Raw genomic sequence first — 14,336 nt, 5'->3', positions numbered from 1 at the left:
CAAGATATAAAACACATTGAGGATATACTGGATATATACACGTACAAATCAGCTACACAATTATAATGAAGTAAAATCTCCTTCAGTTAACCTGAATTGTCTCGTCTCCTTTCTAAAGTGCTCTCCATATTCTGGGGTATCAGATTCTTTTGGCTGATCTCGGATCAGTGTTTCCCTTCATATCCTAATGAACGTGGGACATTTACAGTTATTCGTCTGACGGATGTTTTTACCCAAAGTGACCGTACAATATTTACTCTAGACGTTTTATGTGATCCAATCTGAGGATATAACAGAAGGTTAGGGGCTTTATAGTGGCTCTGTCCTGGGATTTGACTGAACAAATCTTCATGGATTTGACTTATCAGTTGCAGGATCCAGGGGAAGACGCGTCCTGTGTAGATATTGTTAAAATATGTAACAACGAAGAGGGCAATGAAATCGGTATTGCTCACACAGGTTACTAGAAGGGAAAACTACTTCCAAACCAAGTCATAGGAATATAACCAGCGTTTTGGGGTTTTTTTTCCCCAAGCAATTGTATGGCCTGGTCACACCGCCCGAACTTTGCTGGAGCGTTCCTTGAACGGTAGGGAGGGGGGGCCGAATTTCGACAATGCTCGTCGCCGCGCACAAAATGGGAAAAAAATCGAAAACACGGGCGTTGGCTTAGCGGTGCACCGCTGAAGCCGGCGTTGCTTTAGCGTTGGTTTAGCGGTAGCGAGCGGTGGTTTAGCGGTGACGCGAGCGTTGGTATAGCGGCGTTCTGCGCATGCGGGCTTTGGCTCGGCGGGGGTATAAAGTTGGTTTAGCACCAATCATAGCAAGTCTCTCAGCATCCATGGTGATACAGTTTTACTGTAACTTTGAGCAAATTCGATATAGATGAGGTCTGAACTCAACGGCAGCTCGATTCCAAATGAGCTCCTGGTCCATTTCTCCCCGTATTTATAGCCAAATTCTGGTCCCGCTCCGACACCTCTATACCAACGCCAAACCAAAGTTCATCGCCGCCATGGATAGCTGCTTCAATGCCCGACACCGTTCCAGCAACCCCGTGTCCGCTCGTAAAACGCTTACAACCGCTCCACCGAAGTTTGTGCAACATTTAATCGCCGCCCGGGCAACGCTGGCGAAGCAACGGTGGTCCAGCGTTCAAGATTTCTGCGTTGGCCTAGCAGACCCAAGCGTCCACGAACTTGTGTCTAGCGGTGCCAAACTTTGACTGGGCGTTGGTGGAGCGGGGGTGAACTTTGCCGGGGCAGAAAATTGCCCCCTCCTCACCGCTCGCAATATTTTGTGCAGCTCAAAACTTTCGGAGCGGTAGGAAGGCCCCTCGAGAAACATCAGCGGTGGCCGAGCGTATACGGCGTTGCTTTAACGGGGGCCAACCTTTGTTAAACGGTGGTGAACGGTTACGAGCGGTGATGAATTTTTTTCACAGCTCCAGGAACGCTCCAGCAAAGTTCGGGCGGTGTGACCGGGCCATTAGTATTTGGAAAATTGAGCTAAATTATGATGTAACGTGAAAGCCGCTCACCAACAGAATTTTTACTCGCCCTTTTTTAAAAATGCATAAATTTTTGAATGTTACACTTTGACTATTTATGCTGAGAATATAGAACTCGAGAATTGAAAGATTTCGAGCAGAATTACAAAATGCACATTATGTACCACTGTTTTTAATTATACTCATAAAATAAATCGCCAAGTTTTAACTTCATACAAGCTCAAGTTCTCTTCCCAAAAAAAAAACAAAAAACAAGTTCTTGTACGATTTACTTCCCGTTTGCAAATTTTCAGCTTTCTACTTCTAATAACGATTCCAAAATTACACTGAATTCTCAACCCCGAACACATTTATGCAGGTAAAAATTGCAGCAGCCATTTTGCTTTGAAAAATGCTTTCTTGGGATCGCGTACAATGCGTCTTAACAGCAGCAAGGCTTGAACTGTCACGCTCATATCCCAAATGTTCTTCTGGTACCAAATCTTGATTCCATCGTAAACGGCTCCCAAATTGCATGTTTTCTGAAACCCTGAACACATTTCGATCAGCGATGTCTAAGAATTGGTTGGGCAGCATCAGTTTACAAAGCAAGTGAGCGTGGTAAACAAAAAGGTTCGAACTTGCCTCTTCTCACTTCGGGCCATTTCTTCATGTGAAGGTCTTTGATTAACTGTTAGAGGGGGGCTAATATAATAGTACCCCTAATAACAATAGATATGACGAACAGCCTTGCTAAACGTTGTGTGACTAGTGAAGATAGCGTGACTTTTTACGCTTCGCTTGCGAAACAGCAATATTACAGTGGAAGATTGTACGAATTCAATAGCGATTTGGAGGAAAAAAAAAGAACTTGAAGAAAAGAGTATTGTGAGAAAAACCAGGAGGCGCTGGCTGAAAAAGCAAGGGAAAGAATGTGAAAGCTCCATGAAAAGGGAAAGCGAAGTAAACACAACAAGAGCTATCTGTGGTGACCTAAAGAAACTCGAGGCGTAAAAATGAGCTACTCAAGCTTACGCCTAGCCAGCATGAGGAAATAACGTGTTCTTTTTAGAAATAAAAACAAACTTGTATGATTTCTGCACAAGAATGCAAATCTTAGACAATAAATGTGAAAATATATATAAAAAAAGACCACACCCACAATGCATTCTGGGCATTAGTTAAAATGAATAATATAAAAGATGATCTCTCAAAATGATTAATATTTGTTCTCATGATCAAATCTAATAATCAATATTCTGATGACAGATAAGTGACTTTGTGAAACTGTTAATTTTTCTCATATATGTTAGACCTTCGTACCCCTGGATCCTGCAACTGATCCTGTGTTGCCCCTTTTCCACCAAAGCAGTTCCAGGGCTGGTTCGGGGCCAGTGCTTAGTTTGGAACCGGGTTTTCTGTTTCCACTGACAAAGAACTGGCTCTGGGGCCAGAAAAACCGGTTCCAGGCTAGCACCAACTCTCTGCTGGGCCAGAGGAAAGAACTGCTTACGTTAGCGGGGGGCGGAGTTGTTAAGACCAACAACAATAACAAGATCGCGAAAGGTCGCTGTTTTTAAGTGGCGAGAAGCAGCAGCTGTACAAACGTGAAGTTGTTTATTATTGTTGTTGCTGCTTCTTCTCCGTGTTGTTGTTGCTACGATGTTCGCGCCAAGGTTTATACAAACGCAGCGACGTAACTGACGTATACAGTGACGTAATGACGTGCTCCCCTTAGCACCCCGACCTATGGAAAAGCAAACTGGTTCTCAGCTGGCTTGCAAGTTGAACGAGTTGTGAACCAGCACCGGCCCCGAACCAGCCCTGGAACTGATTTGGTGGAAAAGGGGTATATGTGACCGTCGCTGATAGACTGAATGAATCTATAGTCTGGGCTAGGAAGAAATCAGCCCAAGTCTTGCTTCTTTGTACCAGTTAGTGTATTTTTATCACCAGTGGTGTTGCTGTTGTACGTGGTTCTGTTAAAAAAAAAAAAAAATCCCTATCCGCCCTCTTCCACATACAAGCATTAACAGCCGTGTACAGTTGGCTAGTGCAGGAGAGAGGGGGAGTATGCTGTCCCTCCCTTCCAAAGAGCACAGTCAGTTTTGCTCTCTGGGACTCTGTGGCATCATCACGTGTGATTGGCTTAAAGGAACAGTCCACCGTATTTCCATAATGAAATATGCTCTTATCTGAATTGAGACGAGCTGCTCCGTACCTCTCCGAGCTTTGCGCGACCTCCCAGTCAGTCAGACGCAGTCAGACGCGCTGTCACTCCTGTTAGCAATGTAGCTAGGCTCAGTATGGCCAATGGTATTTTTTGGGGCTGTAGTTAGATGCGACCAAACTCTTCTGCGTTTTTCCTGTTTACATAGGTTTATATGACCAGTGATATGAAACAAGTTCAGTTACACAAATTGAAACGTAGCGATTTTCTATGCTATGGAAAGTCCGCACTATAATGACAGGCGTACTAACACCTTCTGCGCGCTTCGGCAGCGCATTGATATCTGAGCTCTGTATCAATGCGCTGTCGAAGCGCGCAGAAGGTGTTAGTACGCCTGTCATTATAGTGCGCACTTTCCATAGCATAGAAAATCGCTACGTTTCAATTTGTGTAACTGAACTTGTTTCATATCACTGGTCATATAAACCTATGTAAACAGGAAAAACGCAGAAGAGTTTGGTCGCATCTAACTACAGCCCCAAAAAATACCGTTGGCCATGCTGAGCCTAGCTACATTGCTAACAGGAGTGACAGCGCGTCTGACTGACTGGGAGGTCGCGCAAAGCTCGGAGAGGTACGGAGCAGCTCGTCTCAGTTCAGATAAGAGCATATTTCATTATGGAAGTACGGTGGACTGTTCCTTTAAGGTCTGATGCAGCAATTTTTTTTTTTTTTTGGGGGGGGGGGGGGTAATATGTAATTGAATCGGGTTTTTAATGGATGTACTGAGCCATTAAACTTCTGGGTGCTCAGCCATTAAGTACTATTGACCCTCAGGTTGCGAGTTCATATTGTTGGGACTGCTAAAGAACTACTGAGCATGGCCTTTAACCTCCCAAGCTGTATCATTTGAATTGAACTACCCGTCAAATGAATACATGTAAATGTCGTTTTTGCCTTTTTTTTTTAAACCAGTTACTTATTCCTACGTGACTTTAGGTAGAAACTAAATCCTGGATGGTTACAACCATAGACGCACACGAGTCTTAGATGGCTGACGTCCCCTGGTATGTGATCATACTGGTCCTCCTTCATACTGCTATGCTGTAAAAAAAAAAAAAACGTGCGTCAATGAAGATAAGGTAAACGTTATTCAATGGATCGTTAGCTAAACGAGCTAGCCAGTTTTCTCTGCAAACACTGTTAGCTACTTACATTGTTATTAAAATATGAATGCAGTTGACTTTTACAACTCCAAAAAAGTTGGGATGCTGTATAAAACAAAAATAGAATGTGAAGATTTGCAAGTCGTATTTCATTGAAAATAGTACAAAGACAACACATCAGATGTTGAAACTGAGATTTTCTTGTTTTTTGAAAAATGTGCTCATTTTGAATGTGTCAGCAAGACGTTTCAAAAAAAGTTGTGACCAGGGCTACAAAAGACTGAAAAGGGTGTGTAATGCTTAAAAAAAACAAACTAATTAGGTTAATTGGCAACAGATCAGTAAGACGACTGGGTATAAGAAGAGCACCCCAGAGAGGCGGAGTCTCTCAGAAGTAAAGATGGGGAGGGGTTCACTGCTCTGTGAAAGACTGCGTGGGCAAACAGTGCAACAAGTTTTAAGAATAATGTTCCTCAATGTAAAATTGCAAAGAACTTGGGGATCACATCATCTATGGTGCATATCATTTAAAAGAGTCCGAGAATCTGGAGAAATCTCTGTATGCAAGAGACAAGGCTGAAAACTGACACTGGATGCCTGTGATCTTCAGGTCCTCAGGAGACACTGCATTAAAAGCAGACACGTGTCTGTAATGGAAATCGCTGTATGAGCTCAGGAACACTTCAGAAAACCATCGTCTGTGAAAAGTTAATTACTGCATCCACAAAATGCAAGTTAAAGCGATTTATATAATATTACAAAAAAAAAAAATCTCCAGAAACCCTGCTGTTTTCTCTTGGCCTGAGCCCCTTTACGATAGACTGAGGCGAAGTAGAAAACTGTCCTGAGGGCTGACGAATCAAAAGTAGAAATTCTTTTTAGAAATCATGGACACCACATCCTCCAGGCTAAAGAGGAGAGGGACCATCTGGCTTATCAGTGCACAGTTCAAAAGCAGCATCTGTGATGGTATGAGGGTGCATTAGTGCAGGGGTTCTCAACCTTTTCTGCTTTGAGACCCACCTACTCGTACTTGTAACAAGTCGAGGCTCATTAAAAAAAGATCCCCAATTATTTTGGCTCCTCTATTCTATTAGAATAGCGTGGCATGGTGGTGTAGTGGTTAGCACTGCTGCCTCACGGCAAGAAGGTTCTGGGTTCGAGCCGAGTGGCCGATGGGGGGCCTTTGTGTGGAGTTTGCATGTTCTCCCCATGTCTGTGTGGGTTTCCTCCAGGTGATCCGGTTTCCCCCACAGTCCAAAGACATGCAGGTTAGGCTAACTGGTGGCTCTGAATTGACCGTAGGTGTGAAATGTGAGTATGAATGGTTGTCTCTGTGTCAGCCCTGTGATGATCTGGCAGCTTATCCAGGGTGTTCCCTGCCTCTCGCCCATAGTCAGCTGGGATAGGCTCTAGCTTGCCCGTGACCCTGCACAGGATAAGTGGTTACGGATAATTGATGGATATTCTATTAGAATTTAATAATCTATTGTAAAGCGTATTAATGGGATGCAGATGCCCTGTGACAGATGGGAGCCAAGGAATTAAATAAATGCAATGAAACTGTTTTTAATTGTAGGTATTGTATTTAAAAAACTGTATGGATGTGCCAGAAGCCCAACCATGCATGCAGGGCATTCTCAGCCACAAGGGATTAAATATCCAAAAGTGGAGTCTGGTTGATTTAACACAAGAACTTACTGCCATGTTTGTGTACAGCAAACAAGCGAGTTATGAAAACCAAGAAATACTCAAAAGAAGTGGATATAGAAGCCACTCTGTGGGATAGAACCTTACACGGTAACGAAGGTGGCTTTTTCCTACGAATTGGAAAATTATCCATCTGTTGAGTTCAACATCTCAAACTACCTGGTGCTGCAGACATCGTTCTACACGGACGAAAACCTGGAAGAACATGGAGGTGTACAAATTTATTTATTTTTTTTTAAATATGTGGCTGGTTAACAATCTGGGGATCAAGACACTACAAGATGGACAGCGGTAGACGGCTCTAAGTGCAGGAATAGCGCGTGTTAGCAGGTGTGATATTTATGCAAACGAAAACCGAAAGCAATGTCATAAAGTGGAGTATTTAAAACAGCCTTATAAAAATGGTTAGAAACAAACGTGACTGTGAATGATGATACTTGGCAAAGTGTCCGTATTTACATGTGCTGGTTGTGCTCAAATCAGTATCGGGTGTTTTTCCACAGCGACTGGTTCCCAAGAGCGTGCGCCAGACTCAAGTGTGCAAAGGTGTGACAGTCAAGTGTTCACCTGCTGTGTGAGCACAACTTTTACATGTCTATCGGCATGCATCACCACTAAAATGCCTCATTTTCATCGATAACCCATCGCAAAGCGTCGTGGGCTGTAGCGTGACTGTAGCTTAATGAGGCGGATGTGACCCAGCAGTTGTACCCTACTACAAGTAAAAAAAATTGGTTTCAACTTGGGGATGGGGATTCTTGGCCCAATGGCTGAGAAACACCTGCATTAGTGCACATGACATGGGCAGCTTGTACATCTGGGAAGGCATCATTAATGCTGAACGAGATGCACATTTCAGACCAATATGCTGCCATCCAGACAAAATCTTTTTCAGGGAAGACCTTCCTTCTTTCAGTAGGACAATGTCAAACCGCTTTCTGCGCATATTAAAACTGCATGGTTCCGTAGTAGGAGCCCAGGTGCTAAACTGGCCTGCCTGCAGTCCAGGACTGTCTCCCATTTTAAAACATTTGGCACATTTATGAAACATGACAAACGAGACCCTGAACTGTTGAGCAACTGAAATTGTATATCCGGCAAGAATGGGACAACATTCCTCTTTCTTTCAAAACTATAGCAACTGGTCTCCTCAGTTCCCAAACATTATTTATAGTGTTGTTAAAAGTAGAGGTGATGCAACACAATGGTAAACATGCTCCTGTCCCATCTTTTTTTGAAACGTGTTGCTGACCTCAAATTCAAAATGAGCATATATTTTTCAAAAAACAATAACTTTTTGTTTCAGCATTTGGTGTTTTGTACTATTTTCAATGAAATATAGGATTTTGTTCATACAGCATCCCAACTTTTTTGGAATTGGAGTTGTTAGTTTGAACTGAAAGAAAAATATAAATTGGGGACTACATGGTGCTGGACTGACTGACTGACTGATAGTATGCATGTCTATGGTCAGAAGACTTCATAGGTCAGTATTTTTGAACTTATTTTAATACGAGGTTCTCATTACAACCAAGAAGATTTTAGAAATGAACCTGAGCAATGCTGCTGTCAGGAAGACCTCCATGATTTGGGGGGTGGGGTGGAAATGTTACCCTGCCTTCATTACAGACTTTTTATTTTACACAGTAGAGGTAAAAATCCTCATTTCTAATTTCATTGAAGCCAAGAGAAGACTTCTGGATTAAATCTAACAACTCGTAGATCCGGTGAAAGCAGCTGAGTGAAGATAAATGGATTAACCAAAAAAGCACCATGGTTAACAACAAAGTGTAACCACGTGGTTGCATTCATTCCCTCTTCCTGCTGTATTTGTCATGTAATATAATCTCCACGCTTGCAGTGACACCATGACAACGTTGGACACTCCAGATTGCCGATGGGGTGCGTGTCGGTGTTCCTCATTCGACGGCAAAGCCGCAGGTCTCCTCAATCGCAGTCAGCAGCTTGTCGTAGAGTTTGTCGTAGTTCTCGTAGGGAGGAATGTCGACGCGGTTAAAACTATGGACACGAGTAGACAGGAACACGCATAAGACCACACAGCAATATCTGTTTTAAACTTATATGTAAGCCAAATTGAAAAATACACCTATCAATACATCTGTTAACATCATGCATATTGTCGTCCTACGGTGTGGACATGACTTGAATTCTTAAACCTGATTGGTTGGAATTGGTCAGAAATATCCTCGACTTGACAGTAACAACTCTTTGTGATATGGTGAAAATGTCCTGTTTGTTTGACAAAGGAAAAACTTGTGTTTTGCACTAAGCATCTTTAACATTTATGGCAGGATTCTGGTGTCAGCACTTGTGCTACAATCGTTATGGTTTCCACCACAGAAGAATCTTCAGGACAGACACTCATTCTTTGCTTAAAAAAAATGTCATTTCTGTGGTATAAGAGGAATAAAACACTGACCTTTTAACAATTATTGACCAAAGGCAAAGTGAAAATCGGTGCCTAATAACAGAGATGAAGTTGCAGTGATTTATTCACTGAGGTGGATAATTGTTAAAGCGGCGTGCAGACTTCGGTCACTTATCTATGCCGACTCGCATAAAATGCTTTAGACCCAACTTCATAGCGTCTTTAGGGCTTTTAGGAACAGGGTTTTCTTTCATAATTTGTAATTCTTACTCACTTACAGTGACGACGCGATTGACCACCGTTTTGCTGAGTCACTCGAGGTGATTATCGAGAAATAGTCTGAGGGTGTTTTCACACTTGGTCCCTTTCAGCCATCTAACCGAACTCAGATCGATGACTCAGCATTTTTTGCGCATATATGTGAACACTCCAACCGTACCCAGACCCCTTTAAAGCGAACCGAACTGAGACCACCTCAGGAGGTGGTCTCAGTACGGTTCGCTAAAAATCAACGGTACGGTTCGCCTAATCTGCGCATTGTGAACAAAAAGCGCACCGGGTTCACTTCGCCTTTTTCACTGTAGTTTAATCTTCTTCGTTTGCTGTAGTTGGTCACGTGACTATAGCAGGGAAACTCAACTTCCTTTTGGAACTTACTGACTGAGGAGTCGGCCACAATAATATAACTATATTTTATATATATGAGTGATTCCACGCTTATGGGTACTGAAATGGGGACATGAACTTATTTTTAAAAATTCACCTAAAACCATTTCTTTTTTTTACCATCAGGTCACAAAACATGTAATCTTTAATGAATGAAATGTTAAAAGATAACTTTAATTTTCTGAGATGTAATAAAAACATATTTATATGCCAAAGTCAGAACGTAACAGAAGTGTTGTGGACATATATATTCTCAATTTTAACAATGTAGAATTACTTTTTGAAACATAGGAAGGTGATGTTTTAGCAAATATAATTAATAAACATGTGTAGTAGAATAAACATACACATTCTTTCAATAAGATTAACATGGTATATAGCTAGATTGTAATTAATTTGTAACAGACGCGAGATGGACAATCGTAACAGAAGTAATGTAACAGACATCATTTTGGAACTCATAGGCTTGACTTTGACATATAAATATGTTTTTATTACATCTCAGAAAATTAAAGTTATCTTTTAACATATCATTCATTAAAGATTACATGTTTTGTGACCTGATGGTAAAAAAAGAAATGGTTTTAGGTGAATAAGTTCATGTCCCCATTTCAGTACCCATAAGCGTGGACTCACTCATATATATATATATATATATATATATATATATATATATATATATATATATATATATAAAATATAATACATTTATTTTCCTTAATCCGCACTATTTTGATCAAAGAATACAGCAGGGCAAGCATGGCAGCAGACATTTTGATTCCAGAGAAAATTAGCCAGAATTCCGTGCACTGGGGGTCTGAGGGCTCTAGAGGACCTGGTGTGAACAGAAAGAGGACTGAGGCCCCATCAAAGCTTAACTGGACCAGAAAGAGAACCCAGTCCTCTTTGTAATAAATTCACAGTGTGAACACAAAGAACTGAGTTCTTTTTCTGTTGGTCCACTTAAAGAGGACCGAGTCTGGTTCCTTTAAAGGGGACCAGGTGTGAAAACACCCTGAATATCTCAACCAATCAGCACGTGCAATTTCCTATAAATCGCCTGTGTATTAAATAATCAGATTTGGGGTGTTTTTTAATAACTGCACTTGGTGTCGGCTCGCATCCCAGCATTCAAACAACAGCCCTGTTGGTTGTCCTGTTTTAGTCCTTGCTCATTGAAGCTAAGGCCAAGTTTACATTAGACCGCATCTGTCTTGTTTTCTTCGCGGATGCACTGTCCGTTTACATTAAAACACCTGGAAACGCTGGGAAACGGGAATCCGCCAGCGTCCACGTATTCAATCCAGATCGTGTCTGATCCGGTGCTGTGTAAACATTGAGATACGCGGATACGCTGTGCTGAGCTCTAGCTGGCGTCGTCATTGGACGACGTCACTGTAACATCCACCTTCCTGATTCGCTGGCGTTGGTCATGTGACGCGACTGCTGAAAAACGGCGCGGACTTCTGCCTTGTATCACCTTTCATTAAAGAGTATAAAAGTATGAAAATACTGCAAATACTGATGCAAATACTGCCCATTGTGTAGTTATGACTGTCTTTAGGCTTGCCATCCTTCCACTTGCAAGTGGTAAGTGATATGCGCACAGCGGCTCAGTCCCGAATCACTGCTCGTGCGCTTCACTCGCGTGCTCTGTGAGCTGCGCAGGGCCGGAGTGCGCACCCTCCAGAGGGCACTCGCTGTTCAGGGCGGAGTGATTTGGAGCGCAGCCGCTGAGGAGGAAGCGATGAGCCGCACTGACGCATTTCAACTTGCGTGCCGAATTAGTCATGTGATTAGCGTATCCGTGTATTGGCGTTGCTGTGTGCACGCGAATCGTGTATTGGCGTTGCTGTGTGCATGCTAATCGTTTTTAAAAACGTTAATCTGATGATCCGCTGATACGGTCTAATGTAAACCCCACCTAAGCAATGCCAGAAGGTTCCTTTAACTACAACATGCATACCCAGAATGACTGAGGCTGGCAGTGTCTTCTGCGGGTGTGTGTTTTTGTTTTTAAACCAAAAACATAAAACCAGCCTTTATTTCAAACAGCAAAAGAAAAGGTTTATTTTTGGTTGGAGGTTAAGATGGGAGCTGGGCCACTAAATTGACTAATTGCAGATAAATTAATTTATTTGCCATTATTTAAAAAAAAAAGGATCCTTCAAGTATGTTATGAGGTTTTGTTGCATTGCAAACTTCACTGTTGGCAATGGGTGTTTTTTGGAACGCTACAAATCGACAATCAGCTGACCTAAGAAGAGCTAAACAGGCTGCTTTTTTTGGGTACTTTTTTTTTTTTATTCAAAGTACTATTTGACAGGTTTATTTTTAATCTGTCGTTCTCTTTTTTTTTTTTTGGGGGGGGGGGGGGGGGTGATATCTGCCGGTATCAGATTTTTTTAAATCCTCAAACATCAATCTGTATCTGCTTTAAATCTTCTCATTCAGGATCTAGTGAAGATTAGCTGGGGTTAAGTGGGTGTATAGCTAAAAGTTATAGTAAAGCAGGTCCGAGAATCCTCACAGTGGGCTTCATACTTGATCAAGCCGGATGCAAACGGATTTAATCATAAGAGTTGTTTTACAATCAGGGTACGCAAGCTAAAAATCACATTTAACACTTATTATCTTCAATATCAAAAGGCTTGACGAAATAAACTTGGTTGTTTATTGTAGCCCTGTGATAGCTCTATTTACCATGCAAAAAAAAAATTTTGGTGATGACGTTATTTTTGGTGAATGTATGGCAATATATGTCATATTTAGCAAAATTACTCGTGTCATTTAGAAAAAGTGCTTTTTTGACCACAGGTAGCTCCAAAAGGGATGCACTTCAATCATTCTTTATACCATAAAACACATATTCGGTTCCATATCATTGGAAACATAGTTAAGTTTTAATGTTGAATGCCAGTAAGTTTTCAGACTATTTTGATCAAATTAGTATGTAATTGTCAAAAAAAAAGTCCTCTCCGAGACAGCTAATTTTTCAATATAAAATAACATATCTAAAATGATTTTCATCCTAAAATGTGGTCAAGATATTGGGACATAAATATTAGAGACAACTAACACAAAGCTTACAGCCTTATATTTAAAAGCACTATGGAAGTAGTGGATTCTGAATTGTCAAAAAAAAAAAAAAGTCCTCTCTGAGAATCACTTCATTTGTTTCTCCTATCTTATAGCAGATTAAACAATACATACGTCAAAAAATTACCTGAAATCTGTTCTTTAACTTGTCCTTCACTTAAAAACTGCTACAAGAACCAGTTTGAATTTTGGACCCCTGTGACACAAACTTTGTACCCTGATTGTAAAACAACCCCGAAATCAATCATTCATTCATACGTGTTTACACTTAATTCAAGCAAATGTAATTTCTGAAAAATGTTTATTGTGGGTGTAAACCTTGATTTGATTGGCTTTAAATCGTGAAGAGTTTTTGCATTTTAATAGATTGTGCTGTCAAGTTTAATTAGCTCATCTATTTTAATTGGACTCAAATTTAGATAGAGTTGCTGAGACACTTTGCTGTGAATGAAACAGTCACGGTTTCCCTGTTTGATGTGCTTGGTGTCCACCATCTTTCAAACGGTTTTCTTTTCGCTGCCGTTACGACGTTGGATAATGTAGTGCGTCTTTTAATTGGCATAGACGGGAACCAAAATAACTTCCGTTTCTTCCTCCTGAGCACAACTCCTCCCCCTTTTTTTTGTGCACAGTTTAGGCACAATTTCAGCTCTGAGCTTTATCCTTTTCTAGAGTTTTGTGGAAGTACGGCTGCACTGCGCCAGGCACATATACACTTGAGTACAAAGAGAATCAGTTTCCAAAAGTTTTGGAAATCTGGTGGAAAAGTTTCTTCAACTTTTCACGCAGCTTTACTTGTGTGTGTGCATGTGCAGATTTACCATGTGTGGGCTTTAGGCAGGTTGTTGGTGCTGGCATCGATTTGCTGGATGGTGAACTGTCTGGGCCCTGCAGCACCTACACGCATCGGAGCAGATGAAAAATCAATAAAAGAAGGAACGCACTTATGAAGTGCGCGCACACAAACATTCTTCCTTGAATAGTGCATTAGTGAACTACAGTTAAGTGATTTAAAGACCTCTAAGCGGACATTTCGGCCACATCAGTTACGCAATACAGCAGGATGGATCAACATGCACATTATTATTATTATTATTATTATTATTATTATTAGTCTCTGCCATCTGTCTAGTCCCACTAAACTGGGATGGACAGGACTTTCCTCAGGACGTGCACCAATCTTAACAGAGCTGCTTGTTGGATGTTGTCTGTTCTCTTTGGGTATACTCCCAGTGAAGTTAGCCTTTCAGTAAGCAGATACTTTGCACCAAGAGCACTGATCACTATGAGGATCACTTTTGCTTGAGTTTGCCATATCTTATTCAGGGATGAGAATTTTCCGACGACTGGCGGATTTCCGACTTTTTCAGACCAAAATGATTGTTTTTGAGATCAATGTAAATCCGTTGAGAATTTTTTTTTTTTTTGGGGGGGGATGATTAACGATCTGTGGTCACCTTATAACGCAGACATCCCAAGTCTCCCGGAAGTCTCCTGCATATTGATAGAAGCGAGCAAGAGCGTGCGCGCGCAACATTAAGGTCTGCATCACGCATCTGAGGGGGTGCGCGAGGGAGACTGTGTGCAGTGTTGCCAGATACTGCTGACATTTTCCAGCCCAAAATATGTTCAAAACCTGCCAAAATG

At 41.5% G+C, this 14,336-nt stretch overlaps 1 protein-coding gene across 4 annotated transcripts in view; it reads right to left on the bottom strand.

Annotated features, from left to right (window-relative positions):
* LOC132884897 (E3 ubiquitin-protein ligase SMURF2-like) overlaps nucleotides 1-14,336 on the bottom strand; it is a 210,884-nt gene that overhangs the window by 1,779 nt on the left and 194,769 nt on the right. For 2 of the 4 annotated variants that reach the window (XM_060918942.1, XM_060918943.1), the window contains 2 exons: nucleotides 13,511-13,586; nucleotides 4,362-8,554 (listed from right to left, as the gene is read on the bottom strand). In XM_060918942.1, coding sequence (XP_060774925.1) covers nucleotides 8,455-8,554; nucleotides 13,511-13,586 — 176 coding nt within the window. In that variant the 3' untranslated portion in view covers nucleotides 4,362-8,454. Of the gene's footprint in view, nucleotides 1-4,361; nucleotides 8,555-13,510; nucleotides 13,587-14,336 lie in introns of those variants that run through there. The other 2 variants (XR_009654501.1, XM_060918944.1) reach the window with 2 other exon arrangements.

The sequence above is a fragment of the Neoarius graeffei genome, chromosome 4 (genome assembly GCF_027579695.1).
Source record: "Neoarius graeffei isolate fNeoGra1 chromosome 4, fNeoGra1.pri, whole genome shotgun sequence".
In the NCBI taxonomy this organism is placed as follows: Eukaryota; Metazoa; Chordata; class Actinopteri; order Siluriformes; family Ariidae; genus Neoarius; species Neoarius graeffei.
Note: the sequence above shows the minus strand (reverse complement) of the source record. Positions and strands in the feature narration are given on the sequence as shown.